General features: G+C 41.6%; 1 protein-coding gene across 3 annotated transcripts in view; it reads right to left on the bottom strand.

Moving 5' to 3' along the window:
• mnb (minibrain) overlaps positions 1-19,073 on the bottom strand; it is a 201,392-nt gene that overhangs the window by 142,576 nt on the left and 39,743 nt on the right. For all 3 annotated transcript variants that reach the window (XM_065225636.1, XM_065225638.1, XM_065225637.1), the window contains exon 2: positions 12,683-14,424. In XM_065225636.1, the coding sequence (XP_065081708.1) occupies positions 12,683-13,397 (715 nt within the window). In that variant the 5' untranslated portion in view covers positions 13,398-14,424. The remainder of the gene's footprint in view (positions 1-12,682; positions 14,425-19,073) is intronic.

The following is a 19,073-nucleotide window of genomic DNA, read 5'->3' as shown; positions in this document are numbered from 1 at the left end:
AATTTTTAAATTTTTAAATTTTCTCACTACCATGTCTGCATTTCATTCAGTAGCCTCAGAGCATTGATGGAATATTGTTCATAGCATAGTGCAAAATTAAATAAGAATCATACACATGAGACTTAAAAAGAAAATCAATGTTTCTATGCAAGAGTAAGCAAAACTGGTAGCGTTTATTTTTTATGCAGGTACCCCCGTCGAAAGATTTGTATCCCATTTTTTTTTTATTATGCATCAAAATTGGCTTCTACTTTTTTTTTTGTTTATTAATTTATTAGATAAGGCTCAACCGAATTAACTTTACAGAGCCGAGGATTCTTGGTCACTATACAATACATCTTAAAAATATAGTCAAAAGGTACAACACAATAAACACTTTATCTTCCGCTATCCAAAAAGCCTCCTCCATCAGAACTGGAGCCGCTTCCAGTAGTTTCATTGTATGGCAAATTGTTGTACGCCAACGAGGGTCAGAGCGCGTCCGTTGCAGCAATGGACGCAAAACGTGGTCAGCACTCACACACTCGGTTGCTTTCCAAAGTCGACGACGCATCGACCGAAAGAACTGCTGATGAAGAACAATGAGGACCACACAATGGTTGCTGCCGAGAAAACAGACGATCGCGTAGCACACATCGAGAGTGGCCTGCTTTTGTCGACAGCCGAGTGAACACTGAAAATTGGCTTCTACTGTTACAAACAAAATATAAATAAACTAGGTGCACAACTAGTGAATTTTCTCACGTGACGCCACTGTCTCAGAGCACTTAATTTTACATTAGGCTTTCGTAGTCTGTACATTGATATTTTTCTCTGATATATCTTGGTGTCATCCCTTTAACTTTCTCCTTTAAATTTCACTTAAATTCTTTAAATTCTTCTTAAAATTTACTTTGGATTTTTTTAAATCCTTAATCATCATTGAAAGACTGTTGAAAATCTATCACAGATAAATGCCTTTGGAAAGCTTCGAAGGTTTACAATTTATTTTCTTGGAGGGAAGGTATATTTCCCCGATTTTTTATTAAAATTGAATTTTCAGAGAAAGATGGTATATTTTTCCCAATTTTTAATCGAATTTGAAGGCATTTCCCAATAGTTTTCCTGGTGCTCTAAAGTTTTGCGGTTCACTGATTTTTTAACAGATATGCATATTTTTTTTTAAACTACTGTAGACTTTCTTAGTGCCAAGTACTCAATTTCAACATTTTGTTGATATTTTTAAATTTCACTTTATTTTAGTAGTGAAAAAGTGACTTTAGTGACTATTTTTAAGGAAATAGTGACTTTAGTCTTTTTGGTGTAAAAAGTGACTTTTTAGTGACTGGCTTCAAAATAGTGACCAAGTCACTAAAAAGTGACCTGCTACCAGCCTTGAAATAATTCTATGATTTTCACTGAAGTTCTCAAAATTTGTATGAAGTTCAAATTAACAAAATTAATTCATAACTTCTTCAGTCTAGAGTTTCCTGATTTTTTGAAAACTGGCCAAAATATTTCTAAATTTCCTTAAAATTCTGTAGAATGTCCTGAATATCTTAGTATTTTTTTAAAAGAACCCACCACCCACTGGAATTGATTTAATTGACTACAATTTTAAATTGTAAAGTTTATAAACGCTCACGGAACTTTGCCTTGAATCACTAATTTTCCCTGGAAAGCCTGGAAAACCCAGTAGTTTTCTATGCTTACCTTAATTTCTATAAATTGATCAAATGTTCTGGTAAATTGTCTGATATATATTTATAATTCCTCGATAGAATTCTCGGAATATCCCATAATTCTAAGAAACTCCTTGTAAGTCGCTGCAAATATCCTTAAGTTAATGTGATTTTTCTGATGTTCTGATGCTGATCGGCCTCGAAGTACTCGGAACTTCACTGAATATAATGAAACAATCTAAAAATATCTAAATTTCTTACAAGTTTTCTGGAATTTATTGAACATATCGGTGCTTGCTAAATGTTCTCGCCTGGAAAACTCAGGGAACTTTATTTAGCCAAATGAGTGGACACCCTGTAGATAGAGAAGAACGATTAAACGTTAAAAAAACTCAAGATCGTCAACTTCGAATTGTTCAAAAAATAAAACAAAATTTAGGCCTATTCAGAAGAATGATCAATCCTGAAATAAATTCACGTTTAAAAAAGTTAAAAATAGTGACTTATTACAAGAAAAAGTTACTTTAGTGACTTGGCATTAAAAAAAGAGACTTTTTAGTGACTGACTTGAAAAAGTGACTCGCTACCAGCCCTGCGCTTGTACACGGTAACTGTTATCACCAAAATATGCCTGATTTCTCTATCGTAACACCTAACACTTGCACAACACTTGCAAAACAATACATGGCGCTTCGCTCTGGCCGCAAATATGATCAACTCCCAAAATTCTGGCAACTGATAACGGAAAAAAAACGCGCAAACGTCACCATCCATCATCAACTCACGCGTGTGCTGCTGATGGTACCCCTCGTAGTTCTTCCGACCATGGGATTCCCGTCCCTCTCGGTTGGACAATTTTGGCCTGGCACCGTCGTGAGAGTTTATATTTAGTCAGGCATAAAAGAAAATCTTCAACGAAAGAAAGAATCACAAAACTGGAACACGGAACCGCCGTCGACGTCATCATCATCGTAGTCGCATCAACAGGCTGATGTGGAGGCGCGTGTAACAGGTACACGGCTGCTGATTTATAGGTTAGGTACATAAAATACGCAATCAGTTTGAATACGGATGTGACAAGGTTACAGGAATAGAAGTCGATTTTTTGTTCGCTTAAATTGATGGAAATTGATATCGATATGTTTGAACCCCTCTGCTGTGGTCGTTTTACAATTCTACATAAAACAGAGAAGCGAGTATTGTTTGAAGTTCCGTTCCCGTTTCGAATCTGGTTTGTGTCGGACACGACTCGTGACTCGGATGTTACTGCACACTGACCTAGATTCAGGTGAATTACGACATGCGTAGAGTATTTCACGATTTTTTTTTTCAGCGATCCAGAAGTTCTTGGTTACTGTTATTCAAAATAACTTGCACACCTCATTGGGCACTTTGGTGTTGCTGCCTCCCGTCGAGACAATGTTGCATTCTCTCAGTCTTGGGTATAAGAAACACAAGAAGTCGTTTATTATCACTCCGGTGTGGAACACGGAGTTAGTACCGAGCAGCAACAACCGAGTAGCATGTGTCATAACTATTTTATTTTACCGCTTCGGAAATCTTTTTCCTTTATCGCCTGTTTCTTTCGCACACGTACACAACAGCCCGGGTGAGAGCGCGCGACCGTGTTCCTGGTGGATGCTGGAAGTAGTAAAAATCCCATCCGGATGGAAACATTGTTGCATGTTCCTGTTATACTTATCCTGATGGAAGGGGGCGGGCGGTTCTGGGTCTGGTTCGTGTGTTGTTGATGGACAGACAAGCACACTAACATACCGCTACATTCCTAACAGCTAGAACCCAAAGTGCAGCAGTATCAGGTGCATCAAGGTACCCCTGATGGAAATCATACTGCAACTGCATTTACTTGCATCCTTACTTTTACGCTTACAGTTTATTGTTAACTCAGTACAATTCCGGGGAAACATAAGCTCTGTAAGCTTGAAATGAATCCGGGAGAGGTAAAACACATTCTCCGTACAAGTTTGTTGCAAGATGGAAAAAGTTTATGCATTCTTCATTCTACGGAAACGAGGAACATATTTTCGGTTATTACACTGCCTTGAGATGAAGGTATTCTTGTAAATGGTGCAACCGAGTCAAAAATGTATCATAATGAATGGGATCGCTGATGGGTATGTAATGCAAAACTATGTTGATTAGAAGATTTCTCAAATAAGTGGAATGGAAAAGTGTGTGAAGCTTTAATTTTAATTTTCAAATTAGACCAACGTCCAGATGCAGTAATGACCCGACCCGGGGGAAGTTGATCACTTTTTACCGATTAACTTGAATATATTTTAATGGGCACACCAATAAATAGGTACGTCTCAAACCTGTACTAGGAAATGCTATGAATTTAGTCTTTAAATTGCATGTTTAGATTATTTTTAGAAAAAAAAATGGAAAATTTCGTGGTTTTATCAATAAAAATTGTAGTCTACAATTGAACACAGGTTATAACAATATTTAAATGCTTCAATCAATTTTATTTGAGATTCATTTGAAGTTCCGCAAATTTTTCATGACTTGAATATCAAACCGGTTTACCTAACAAAAATTAAAACAAAAAGGATTTTCGCCAGCGCCTGTGGTGTAGTGGTATGGGACTGGGTTCAATCCCAACCGAGGTCGGTGGAACTTTTCTGAGGCATAAAAATCTCTGGTCACGTCTTCCTTCGGCCTTTAGGGAAGTAAAGCCGTTGGTCCCGGCCCACGTGTGTTGAATGGGTGCGATATCCTACGCAGATGTGGAAGCTGAGTTCCTGCACATTCGATTGCAGTCTATGGATGGCAATCGATGTCCGTCGGTGATTGGCACTAGATTGCGGAACAGAGCCCGACGTTAAATAAAGGAATGACACAGAAAGGATTACTTTAGCGAGAGGATCCCGACAATTATACCAACAGAATTTTAAAATCTGATAAATTGATCATAAGATTTCAAATCAACGCTAGTCTAATAAGCTTTTCAAACCACTGCAAATTATTGAGCTCCGTGAAATGTTGATGATTCTGGTTTGTTTTCGGTCGATCTTGTGTTCCGTACTGAGTACCAATGCTATCGACCCCAGGGAGGCAGCTCCCACACCTGGACCCTACCTATCGACTCATCGACCGGGGATCAACGGCTTCACTTCCCTTGATGCGTGATCAGAAATTTTATGTCTCAGAAAATCCCGACAGCGCCGACTGGGATTGAACTCAAGTCCTTTGGGGCGAGAGGCAATCACGCTTACCACTACACCACCGGCGTCGCTTAATATAAAGGGTTTTCCATTAAGCGTTTCCTATCTTTAAAGTTGAATAAAACAAACTGTGTGTGAGATATTGACAAGAATTCGATGAAAGGCGTATCAATACCATTATGTATGGAATATGACACCGTTCAAATTGCCGCCTCGGCTTCGCTTGGTGGCGTGCATCCGAGAGGTACAATTTTCCACGACTCTGGCGCACAAATCGGGCTGAACCTCGTTGATGGCTTTGAGAGCATTGGTGGTTTTCGGCTTATTGACATAGACCTGCGACTTAACATAGCCCCACAAGAAAAAGTTTAGCGGAAAGTTAAATCACACGATCTCCACGCGAAATAACTATGCCCGGAAATCGCTCATGCAGAATATCGATTGTTTCGTGCGCTGTGTGGCACGTTGCATCGTCCTGTTGGAACCACATATCGTTCACTTTAGGCAAGAATATGTCGGTAATCATCGACCCGTAGCGCTCTCCGTTCACGGTGATGGCCTCGCCTCGAAGAAGTACGGACCGATGACGCCTCCGGCCCAAAATGCACACCATTTCATCCAGAAATGGGCCTCGTCCCTGAAGAAGATTTTTCGGACAAAATTGAGGTCTGTTTTCAACTGCTCCAACACCCAATCAGCGAACACACGGCACTGTATGTGATCGTTAAGCTTGAGCTCCTGGGTAGGCTTCTGCATTTTCGAAACAAAGAAAAGAAAATGAATCCGCAGAATGGCTTCATTTCGAACAATATCATTTTCGTGTAAGTCATCGAGTCACGATGAACATTCCTCTTTTCAAACATGACTGGACTATCACTTGTTTCGTTCGTCAAGTGCTTAAGTTCATTTCATTTGAAGCAAAGACTTGTTTCAATTGACGCAATGAATGAATCGAAAACTGCTTCCTTCGTTTTTTCCACTTTCACTTCAATTCGGGGCTCATTCGGAATCCAAGATGGTGGCCATCAAGTTTCGTAAAACGTGTCAAATACCCTAAGATATGGGTATTTTCGGACGGAGACAACGCGTGGTTGCCGAAAATCGATATCCGATGCTATGTTGGACTCCAATATGGCGGTCATAGGGTTTCAGAAAAAGTGTCAAATACCCTCGAGCGGCCATCGGGCTTCACAAAAAGTGTCAAATACCCTAAGATGTGGGTATTTTCGGAACGAGGACTACGCGTAGATGCTGAAAATCGATATTCGATGCCATTTGTAGGCTATTTGACACTTCTTCCGAAATCGGAAGCCACCATCTTGAATTTCAAGATGGTGTCGGACATCGATTTCTGGCTTCTAGATGTCAATCCAATCCCGATGTCCAACCCACATTGATCGATATTTGACAGTATTTCACAGTTTTTCTGAACCAAAGCCGCCATCTTGGATTTAAATACGGCGTGACATCAATCGTCTCATCCCCATTCTGAAAATAACCATATTTTAGGATATTTGACACTTTTCCGCAAATCGGAAGCCACCGTCTTGGATTACAAAATGGCGTCGGATATCGATTTCCGGCTTCTAGACGTCACCCTGATTCTAAAAAAACCGTTTATATGGGTATTTGATAGAATTTACAACTTTTTCTCAAACAGGAAGCCACCATCATAGATTTCAAAATGGCGTCGCCTATTGATTTCCAATCTCCAGAAGTCACCCCGATTCCAAAAATATCCATATTGATGGGACGGCATCAGCATTTCCCATTTGTTCTGAAATAGGAAGCCGTCATATTAGATTTCAAAATGGCGTCGGATATCGATTTCCGGCCTCTAGACGCCATCCCGATTCCAAAAATACCTATATTGATGGGTATTTGATAGTATTTCCCACTTAATCTGAAATCGGAAGCCGCCATCATGGATTTCGAAATGGCGTCGCATATCAATTGGACTTCATACCGATTACAAAAATACCAATATTGATGTGTATTTGACTGTATTTCCACTTTTTCGTAAATCGGAAGCCGCCATATTCGATTTCGAAATGGCGTTGGATATTGATTTTCATCCTCTAGACATCATCCCGATTCCCAAAATACCTTTATTTATAAGTATTTGACAGCATTTCACACTTTTTCTTAAACTGGAAGCCACCATCTTGGATTTCAAAACGGCGTCGCATATCAACTTTTGATCCCTAGACTTCACCCCGATTAAAAAAATACCCATATTGATGGATAAACAAACCACCGACATCCACGTGCACAGACCTATGCGCATACACCTAAATGAACCGAGTGAACAAGCAACAAAAGTCATAAAAACTGCACGAATTTGGATCGAACAGCTTCGCTTCAGCGCAAAAGTAAGTTCATTTGACAATGAAAGAAGAAATGAACACGAGTCAAGCCAAAACAAACAGCATGAAAACTGATCGAAAGTGGTTCTGTTGAAGACAGAACGACTTTCAATTGAAAGTGATGGTTGACAGCTTCATCGTCGCTTGACGATTTTCGATAGAAAGTGCTCCTGGGTTAATTGGATCTTGTATGGGTGCAAACCTAAGTCTCGACGCAGAATTCGCCAAGTTGAAGCCTGCGAGAGGCCCAGTATTTGTACGCGGCGCGGAATCGACTGCCGCAGGTTCTCCTGCCCACTTTCGGTGGTGGTTGAGCGTTCACCGAACCAGTTTCCTCGAATTTGTTCACCACATTGTGAATAGTCCTCTCGGTAGGACGATTATTGCGACCGTAAAATGGGCGAAGCGCTCGGAACGTTGATTGCAAAGAACACTTACTTTGATAAAACCATTTTATCACTTGCACGTGCTGTTGGACACTATAACTCTCCATGTTAATTTGGCAAGGCACAGTGAATAAATGATAGCTAATTTGACACTTGTAGCTTCAACAATATGGCCGCAATGAACTGTCATAGTTATGAAATCCCTTTACAATCTTCAATTCTTGAAATGTTCCCTGAACATCATCAAAATTCCCTTAATTTCTCAAAAATTTCCTCAATTTCAACGAAGTACTCTGAACTTTTTCATAGTTCCATTCAGGTCGAACTCGTTTATCCGGAGTTGATTTTTTTCACTTCCATCATCGATCATCACATGGTAACCATCGGACAGAGAAGCCAATCCCCAATCTATTGGTAATGTCGATTTGAATGATTGAGCTTCTGGTTTGCGAGAAATCGACGATGGAAGCGAAGGAGGGTCTTTTTTAAGCTTTCTTAATTTTGCTAAAATTGCTGAACGTGCTGAAGTTCTCCGAATTTCCGGGTAGATCCATAACCTTTTCTACAAATATTTCTCAATAATTGGAAAGTGCACGAAACTTTTGGGAAGTTCATTCAGCTTTATTGAAAGAAGATGTCTGACAAAATACTATGCAGATCCTCAAACTTTATTTTTCTTTATAAGAGACTTTTAGGCTGGTTCGTCTCTAGTTCCTCAACTTGTTTATCGTGTATTTTGCGAAACTTGTCGTCGTCGGTGCCGGGTTTGAATGGTTACAACAACTCGAGTAAAGGTATGATGTGATATGAGGGGCTCGGTGACCATACAGCAATCGTTTTTGCTTACTGAGCAGAACATCGTAAGTCTAATCTCAGGCCCAGCCACCTTCAAGATTCGTCAATCGCTTTATTTGTTCATATGATTACATGGTAATAAAATAACAACAAGCTGAGGATAAAGGCCTAGCTCAGAAGCTGAGACCCCTGGTGAAAGCTTTGCGCGACGCGGATAAACTCGTTCACGAGGCATCACAAAACCTGGACAACCAAGACTGGACCATGGTGACGCTCCAGCGACCTGAGCCCACGCAGAAGCTCCAACAGCAACTACCTCTGGACAGTTTGGATCAGCTGATTGCATGTGCCCAAATGTTGACGGAGGACGTCAGACAGACGGCTTCGTTCTTCCAAGGCAACGGAACGCTCTTGTTCAAACGAAGCACTTCCTCTTCCACTGCCACAACCACACAGACTCCAACCGGACCCAGCAAGACCACACCCGGAAGTATCAACAACAACAACAGCAACTACAATAACCAAGGCGACTACGTGAGTTTAGAATCGAAGGAAGCCTCGGTCAAATCCAACGCCGAAATTCACGACGCACTGCCGCAGGATTGAGAATGTGGTGCGGAATCCGAATGCGACAGCAGCCGCCGGCAGCGATAAAACGGAATCCCTGAACCCGAACGACAAATCCGTACTGGTTTACTATGCCACGCAAACGGTGACGCACATGGGATACCTAACGCAAGCGATCGACACCTTCCTGCAGACAGTGGAGCACGATCAGCCGCCGAAGTTTTTCCTTGTCTACGGAAAGTTCGTTGTGCTGAGTGCCCACAATCTGGTCAACATCGGAGACATTGTCGCCCCTATTCTGTATTTCGTTTCGAACGAAATTCTCATACAAAAAAAAAAAATTTGTATGAGAATTTCGTTCGAAACGAAATACAGAATAGGGGTGTGTGCATCGGAACGTGTCGCGGGAGAATGTGAAACGCGGATGCCCTGTCCTAAGCGCTCAAAACGTGCGTGGCCAAGACGAAGAAAGCGGCCCAGCACTTCCCCAGTGTTGGACGGCTGTCACAGATGGTCGATTCCGTGGTGGACATTTCGCATCTGGCTAGCGATTTGAAGATCGCCATGCTGGATGCGGTGCAGCAGTAAGCAACCCATTCCTAGGGATTTCTATAGGGATATCTAGTGATCTCAGATTTGAGCATTCTTTTGTGTTTTGCTTTCTGATAGGTGGATTGGTTTGCGATCAGAGGAACGGTTATAGCTTGTATATCGCGGGAAATGATCCAGTATTTTCTCATTTAACCTAATACAAATACAGCATTCCCTCCATGTATGCGGTGGGTGGTACCGTCCACCTACCGCGGTTTTTCGGTTGTCCTTCAGCCAGTTACGTTGGTTTTCTATATGTGACTAGTGTTAACCATAAACTAGTTATCTACAGAAACTAAGCTCAATTGGTTGAGGGACAGTCGAGAAGTAGCAGTGGGTGGACGGTACAACCCACCACATATGGAAGGAATGCTGTACTTAGCCGACTACCGACCGTAAAAGACTTAGGGATCATTCATGAACAACAACATTGATTACCTTTTTTTACAAAATCTACATTTGCCAGCAACACTGACTGGGTGTTTCCTACTAACATAATTCCTAAATTCCCGAAACATTTATGAGGGGTCGTAGAGTTCTCTGCATCTCTCTTAAGTAAATGTTGGACTAACATACCTTTACAATCCCTACCAGTTGCAAGGACGTGGCCAGGAAAATCCTTAACTGTTCGAGAGGGATATGTCTTTATCTGGGACATAGTAATTTTCAAAGTGTTTTTTATGTTACTTCATACGCGAAGTTAACGATTTTCAGAGTTGGTTGGAAATGCTAACATGAAGCTTTAGTGTGATGATTTATTAGCTAGAGAATGATCTTTGGAAGAGGGTAGGTGGATAGTTCCGTTAGAGTACGGCAGTATGAAAATTGAATAGAAGTTGAAAATGAGCGAAGGGCCATTAAAGCGACAGTTTACAAGATGGACGCACATTTTTGCCTAGCCCGTACGATGTACGCGGGGACTTGAAGTATGTCTCCAAGTCCACAGGCAAAAATGTGCGTCCCTCCTGTTGCTCATAAACTGACTGCGGCTGTGGAATAGTTCTAGCGACGTTTTCATCACTACCTAAAGCCCCACGTTTGCGAGAGCATTTCCAGTCGATGGTGTGTTATAATGCAGTTCTTCTTTACCCAACTATTGTGTTGCTCCTCTCGTCATGACCAACGTGATCATCTCAGAGAGAAAGCAGTAGGGTGGTTGTTGCGTGCTGTACCATCATCAGCATTGTTGACGGCTACTCCCGCCTTGAGTTGTTACATTCAAAGTGTTTTTTATGTTACTTCATACGCGAAGTTAACGATTTTCAGAGTTGGTTGGAAATGCTAACATGAAGCTTTAGTGTGATGATTTATTAGCTAGAGAATGATCTTTGGAAGAGGGTAGGTGGATAGTTCCGTTAGAGTACGGCAATATGAAAATTGAATAGAAGTTGAAAATGAGCGAAGGGCCATTAAAGCGACAGTTTACAAGATGGACGCACATTTTTGCCTAGCCCGTACGATGTACGCGGGGACTTGAAGTATGTCTCCAAGTCCACAGGCAAAAATGTGCGTCCCTCCTGTTGCTCATAAACTGACTGCGGCTGTGGAATAGTTCTAGCGACGTTTTCATCACTACCTAAAGCCCCACGTTTGCGAGAGCATTTCCAGTCGATGGTGTGTTATAATGCAGTTCTTCTTTACCCAACTATTGTGTTGCTCTATTTCCTACTTACTATCTGTCCAGTAATAGATATCCGTCTTGCTCTTAATAGATTTGAATTCGGGTCACCTACGATATTGTGCAACTTGTTCGATGCTAATGCTAATATGATTACATGGTAATAACAACAACTCGATGGTTGAAAAGGAGCTCGTTTGCCTATTGGCAAACGTTTTTGCTTACTGAGTAGAAGATCGTAGGTTCATTCCCAAGCTCCTTCGCGTTATATGATCGTTAGGACATCAATTCAGCTTATCGTTTACCAAAACGTACCCTGCTGCAATCCCAACCTGATTCCTCGTGGAAGTGCAGAGGTGTTCTAGGTTTCCATCAAAGCGAGTGTCACGTCAACACATTCCTACCCTTTCCTTTCTTGACCTGCGTTCGAGCGCTGGTATTGCCTAGTTTGGGATCACCAGTTTTTACACATTGAGGATGATTTCTAGTCCCAGGCATCATCTATTGGTTCTCTGTGTAATTACACCTGATCTGGCAATAACAGAGTAGCAACCGTTGGCGGTCAATCGTGCTCATGCCTAATCCGGAACATGATTCCAAGGTACGAGAAGAGTTTTAAGGATATTTGTAAGTTTAAGGAGAATCCCATGATAATTCCAAGAAGAACTCCAAGGTAATTATGGTAACAAGTTAATTGAATGTTGATTTTCAATAGGTTAACAATTTGAAAAAGTAAGACATAACCCCAACAAACAATTTTAACTGCAGATTATTTTATACAGGAAAAATTTAGCGACATAATAAGTTGGTGCAGAAAAACACATCACCAGCTAGAATAAACTTTTACATTCATAAACAATAAAAAAATAAAAACAAAATCTTAAGGTTTACTGATTTTTCCGGTTCTTCCGTCTAATTTCCGGGTTCTTCCCGGTTCACTGGTCGCTCTGCTCATAGGATTAACGCAATCCGTCTGAGATTGTCTTACGAACGGAATATTTGAATAGCTCCAAGCGATTCTACTTCAATTGTACCACTCAAAACAAAACAACTCTTTAGCTTCCATAGCCTACGGTTTCTTTTATCGAATGTAAACAAAAGCAGCGCAATTGCACAAATTTGTATTATTCCTTCTGAGACGGTTTTCCCATAGGGTACCTCTCCTCCTGACAGCAGGACATCCACCAAACGAACATTCCGACCTTTATTAGTGCGAATCACTTTTTCCTCTGCAGCCAGCACTAGACTTGGTTCTTTGAAGACAACCGATGGAAAGTAACCTGCTGCGGGCCAGTTATTTACCAGATTGTCAACTGTCGAGCGCGCAGACCAACACACACCCACCCACACAATCACAAAGCTTTTGGAAGACGCAGGCCATCTGTTCTTAGTTGTTTTCCAGCAACGAAGTGAGAAAAAAAAAACAGCAGGTATTTAATGCGTAACTCTTTTCCGGAAGGTTTATTCTGCGCGTTAAATGAAGAATAGGATAGGAAAGTTTTGTACTTACGTTTCTGTTTTGCTTTATCCGTCAGCATCTTGCTATTTGTTATGATATCCGATTCAATCCAGTGATTAACTTGTTGCTGCGGCTGCTGCTGCTGCTGTTGCAGATGATGATGCTGTGTCTGGTAATGTAACGATGTTAGTGCTTGTTGCTGTTGAGTTGGTGACAATGAGTGCAACTGATGCGAATAATAATGATGATAGAACGGCTGCTGATGATGTGGATGTTGCTGCTGCTGTAGATGCGGATGACGATGGTGATAATCCAAGTTATCCTGCGAGTGCGATTTCGCCACTTTCAACGATTTGAATCCATTTATGATATTGTCATTGATTAGCGAGTCCAAATCACTACCGAACAGTAGGTCGTCAATGTTACGATTGACGGCTAGGATACGATGGCCGCTTCCGTTGCTGGATCCGGTACGGCTGGATCCGCTACCGCTACTGCCGCTTCCGTTACCGTTTCCCCCTCCGCCGCTGCCGCCACCACTGAGTACGAAACCGCTCAGACTATCCTGGCTGCCACTGACTAGAAGCGATGTAGTCGCCCCTGCTGTAGCTCCTCCCAGGTGGCTTCCCAAACCTACTACTGCTCCGCCTGCTCCAGTAACGGACAAACCACTGTTGACGCTGCTGTTGCCACTATTGTTATTGTTTCCACCGGACCCCCCACCACTGTTGTTGAGTGTTGCGGCCAGATGAGGGGGGACTATCATGCCCCCGGTAAACACATTCACCCGCGCGTTCAATTCGAATCAATTGCTGCCTCCTTCCGGAATGAGCTTCTAGGTGCCCACTCCGGGATTTTCTTCTTCCGAAACACCCTTATCTCTTAGCACGACTCGATTCGATATCTTCTCACTTCAACCAAACTTTTACTCTTCACGCGAAGTAAAATTTACAATCGATCTATTTACAATCAGCACTTGCACGGCTCACACCATAATCGCTTATTCGACATCGAGAGCAAATCGACACTATTATTGCACTGCACACATTTGAACCTTATTCGCTTAGAACTAGCAAACCCCACCACTCGATGGGACACACTGCGAACATCTTCTTCACTATGCCAAGCCCCAAACCGAATACACCAAGCTTGGTATCTTTCTCTTCCTGCCCCCAATTCCCCGGACACTTTCTCGGGAAAATCACCCCCCTAAATACGGTCGATGCGATGACAAAGAAAATCTTCACGATTAGTCACACAAGTAAATTTTCCAGCTGCTTCTCGTGTGTGGGCACACTCTTCTCTTTCTTCACCGGCAATAACCCGTCCCGGAGCCGCTAGACGCAATGCTCTGCTGTTCGGGCGAGAGTTTGAATATGCGGGCTGCTACTGCTGCTGCTGCTGCTGCTGTAGCTGGCACTCTGGTGAGTATCACAAACAATTCCGTTTCTTTCTAGTTTGCTCCTAGTGCTGCTGTGCTATTTGTTCGCGATTTTTCCCTATTATTGTTATTGTTATATTTCATTTATTTGCACAGGGATCAGTTTCATGCAACGGGGACACACAGACACACATACACACGTAAACATCCACGTTGGCTTTTGTTATTGTGCTCCTGTGTTCCGTACTGACTGACGGGTCGGGGTGGTGGTGCCACTTCCACACTGCTGCTACTGTTTGACGCTGCAGCTGATGTATGCACCAGGCGACGATGGCGTGATGGGAGCAGCGCACAGGAAGCACTTCATTGAGGGTCCTGTTTTGTTCGGGAGTGGTCGCCGATTGTGTTAGGCCTGAAAGGAGAAAGGAAAGCCGATTGTTAGCAATTGTCTTTTTATTGTGGAGAAAATACTATAATCACATGGGAACGGCAGGCGCTAAATCTAAGTCGCAGAATCAACCTAATGTTTGCGCAAGCTCGTCGATCGACAACAATAACAATCATATACAGTGTTTTGCATGTCATAGCTAATTGAAACGAGGTACTTTTGAGACGCCACAGATTCAGGAATCGCAATTCATGGGGAAATTCTTAGATCAACCGGTTTCTAACAAAGTGAATGTTTGTGCAATACGGTTTGATGAAACAGCTGATAGATGGAGATAAGCAACTAGTTCACACTGCGATTGTGTGAGATGATTGTTCTGCTTTACGCGATGTAGACCGATGACCTGGATGCCCTCACAGACGTGTTGATGTACGAGGGATAAATCACTTCTTGAACGATATCTAAATGTGGCAAACGCGTCAGATTGCTACAGCCAGAATTCGTCAGTATGCTGACTTGTTTAATTTCTTTGTTGATGCATCGCCGGTCTGTCTCATCATTCGAGATCCAGTTGTGAGGTCACCCATGGTGAATACTTCATTGAGTTTTCATAAAAATTTAAGTTGCAAACTTAAACACTTCTGCCTTTTTAAGTAATTTTGAGTATTTTTTTTTAAGTGGTGAAAATTCAAATATCTCAAAATGATCTTGTTTAATTTTAATAATTAAAAAAAGATCATAAAAATTGACAAAAATCTTATAACAAGAGCTTTGGGTAAATTTTTTGAACTTTTTGTTAGTACGCATTACTATGTAATTTCTACACAGGAAACAATATTTGAGACATTTTAAATCGTTTTCTGTGCGAAAATTATTTAAAAAAGCGTGCTGACAAGAAGTTCAAAAAATGGACAAAAAGTTCTTAGTTAAAGATGCTAATTTCAAATAACAGACCAGAGTGGTAATTTTTATACGATAGAATGAGGAGATGAAAGTATAGAATTGATAGTTTCGTTTGGAGTACGGCAGTGTGAAAATTGCATATAGAGAGTAGAAAGCGAGCAAAGACAACTTTAGGAGGGTACAAATCGGTTTGATCATCTCTCTTTACCAAACTCCCCCGTTGGAGAGGGATGGGGAGGGGTATTCCCCCCCGCCATCACTGGCAAAAAGAGATGATCACCGACATGCTCAAATACCGACGATGTGTTTGAAACAGTTCTACCGATTTTTACCGCACTCCAGTTGTTATCTGAAGGAAGGCATCCAGTCGTAGGTTTGTAAATTGCAGCTATTGTTACCTCTAGCACGGTATGTGCTCCTGTCATCGTCGACTTGACGATCTCGAGACATCCATAATTTAGATTAATGGGCACAAATGTTCATAATTAGCCAGAATACAGTCATGGTTCCTATATATGGAACCTGGAGATAACGGAACGGTCCTCGAAAGATCCGGAACATCCGTAAAAGTGGTCTATCCATAAACCTGATCCTAGAACTCCGCGGTTTTTTTTCCAAAAACATTAGGAATTGTGATATAAGAACTAATTTGGGTTCATGACATAAACATGGACTCGTATGGCCATCGGACCGTCCTCCGGAAGATTAGGAACATCCGTAAAGGTGTTCAATCTATGAAACTGATCCTAGAGCTCCGCGGGTTTTTTTTTTCGAAAACACTTGGGACTGTCATAAACATGTACCTAGAAGGCCATGGGACCGTCCTCCGGAAGATCTGGAACATTCTTAAAAATGGTCAATTCATGAAATTGATCCTAGAACTCCGCGGTTTTTTCGAAAGCACTAGTAAGTGTGATATAAGAAATTATTTGGGGTCATGACATAAACATGAACCTGTATGGCCATAAGACCGTCCTCTGAAAGATTCGGAACATCCGTAAAAGTGGTCAATCCACGAAACTGATCCTAGAGTTCTACGGTTTTTTCGAAAGCATTTGAAACTGTGATATAATAAAGAATTTGGGGTCATGACATAAACATGGACCAAGATGGCCATGGGGCCGTCCTCTGGTAGGTCCGAAACATCCGTAAAAGAGGTCAACCAATGAAACTGATCCTAGAGCTCCGCAGTTTTTTCAAAAACATTCGGAAATGTGATATAAACATGTATCTTCATGGCCATGGGATCGTCGTCTGGAAGATCTGGAACATCCGTAATATGGTCAATCCATAAAACTGATCCACGAGTTCCACGGTTTTTACGAAAACACGTGGAACTGTGATATAAGAAATAATTTAGGGTCGTAGCATAAACATGGACCCGAATGACCATGAAACCGTCTTCCAGAAGATCCGTAAAATTGGTGCATCAATGATACTGATTCTAGAAATTCGCGGTTTTCTCGAAAACACTTCAAACTGTGAAGTTTTCGAAAAAATCACGGCTTTTTTTACAGTTTCATGTATGAAACACTTTTACGGATGTTCTGGATCTTCCGACTGACGAATGGCCATCCAGGTTCATGTTTATGTCACGACTAAAAATTCATTCTTTAACAAAGTTGCTAATATTTTTAAATAAACTGTGTAGCTCTAGGATCAGTTTCATGAAATTACCTCTTTTAAGGATGTTCCAGATCTTCCAGAGGACGGTCTCATGCCCATACAGGCCCATATTTACGTCACGACCTATTTTTTTCCTATGTCACAGTTCCAAGGGATTTAAAAAAAAACTGCTGAGCAGTTTCATGGATGAACCAATTTTACCGATGCTCCATAGCCAACCGGGTCAATATTTATGTCACTACCCCAAATTCTTTCTTATATTACAGTTCCACGTGTTTTCGAAAGAACTGGATCAGTTTCATGGATGGTTACTAGTGTTTTCGAAAAAAAAAAACAACCACGGAGCTCTAGAAACAGTTTCATGGATGAATCACTTTTACGGATGTTCCGGTTCTTCCGGAGGACGGTTCCATAGCCAACCGGGTCCATTTTTATGTCACAACCCAAAATTCTTTCTTATATCACAGTTCCACGTGTTTTCGAAAAAATCGCGGAGCTCTAGGATCAGTTTCATGAATAGACCACTTTTGCGGATGTTTTTGATTTTCCGGAGAACTCCATAGTCATCTGGGACCATGTTTATGTCATGACCCCAAATTCTTTCTTATATCACAGTTCCAAGTGTTATCGAAAAAGCGCGGAGCTCTAGGATCAGTTTCATGGATTGACCACTTTTACAGATGTTCCGGATCTTCCTGAGCACGCTCCTATGGCCATCCGGGTGCGTGTTTATGTCATGAATCCAAATTCTTTCGTAAATCACAGTTCTTAATGTAAAAAAAAACACGGAGCTCTAGGATCAGTTTCGTAAATTGACTAATTTTACGGATGTTCTGAATCTTCTGGAGGACCGTTCCGTTGTCTCCAGGATCCATATATAGGAACCATGACTGTATTTTGGCTAATTATGAACATTTGTAACCATTAATTTAATTTATGGATCTTTGGCCACTTGCAAAACCCATAAACACTTCTTTAAAAAAAAACGTGTAACGACTCTTTTCGCTTTTGAATAAAGTAGAAGACCTTATTTTTAATCTTTTTTCAATCAAAATAATCTACAGACCCTAGGAATTCTAGAAGCACCACATTTTTTTTAATTCATCTAGAAATGACTAAGTTTTTCGGAGGCATCGTATTCGGAGTGTTAATGAACTTTCAACTATGAACTGTAACACTGCAATCGAATTTGAAACAAAACCCATCAATGTTCTGGAGGTTCGTGAAGCAACAAAGGGCAAGCAATCGTGTTCCGGACAATGTCAAGTATGGTGATGCTTTGGCCTGCTCTTCTGAAGAGGCAGCTAATCTTTTTTCGACCTTCTTTCAAAGTGTGTTTAATGCGGAGTCGCCCCAACCTCACCCGGGTTGTTTTCAAAATGTGCCATCCCATGATATCCACCTTCCTTTTTTCAATTTTTCTCGTGAGGAAGTGTTGAGAGCGTTAGCCAAACTAGATGCGTCGAAAGGAGCCGGAGTCGACGGTTTAACTCCAACACTGTTGAAGAATTGCGCCGAGTCTATAGTTAAACCTTTGACGATACTGTTCAATAGATCGTTAAATGAAAAAACATTCCCAGGTTTATGGAAAACTGCCAAAATGATTCCCATCCACAAATCGGGTAGCGTGCGGCACGTTGAAAATTACCGCGGGATCTCGATTCTCTGTTGCCTGGGAAAGCTCTTTGAATCCTTGGTCCACGAGGTCTTACTGTCTGCAGCAAAACCGATAATTTCGGAATACCAGCATGGATTCGTTCCCCATCGCTCTGCAACAACCAACTTATTATGCTACACCAACGTTTTGTTTCGTGAGATTGAAAGCCGGAATCAAGTGGACTCTGTATACATTGATTTTTCGAAAGCATTTGATACTGTTCCGCATAGCTATGCCGTGGAAAAGCTGAGACATATGGGTTTTCCCGATTGGATAGCCGACTGGCTAATGTCTTACCTGACTGGTAGGAAAGCATTCGTCCAGGTGAACTCAGCACGATCCAGGACCTTCTACATTCCATCTGGAGTTCCACAAGGGAGTGTGTTAGGTCCATTGATCTTTGTGCTCTTCATCAATGACTTGTGCCTGCAAATATCTTCTGGAAAGTTGTTTTTTGCCGACGACCTCAAAATCTTCAGAGTCATCA

Source organism: Ochlerotatus camptorhynchus, unplaced genomic scaffold (assembly GCF_037179485.1).
Source record: "Ochlerotatus camptorhynchus isolate MF236.1 unplaced genomic scaffold, CSIRO-AGI_Acam_v1.1 ptg000232l, whole genome shotgun sequence".
Lineage (NCBI taxonomy): Eukaryota > Metazoa > Arthropoda > Insecta > Diptera > Culicidae > Ochlerotatus > Ochlerotatus camptorhynchus.
The sequence above is the reverse complement of the archived record's forward strand: the minus strand, read 5'-3'. Positions and strand labels throughout refer to the sequence as shown.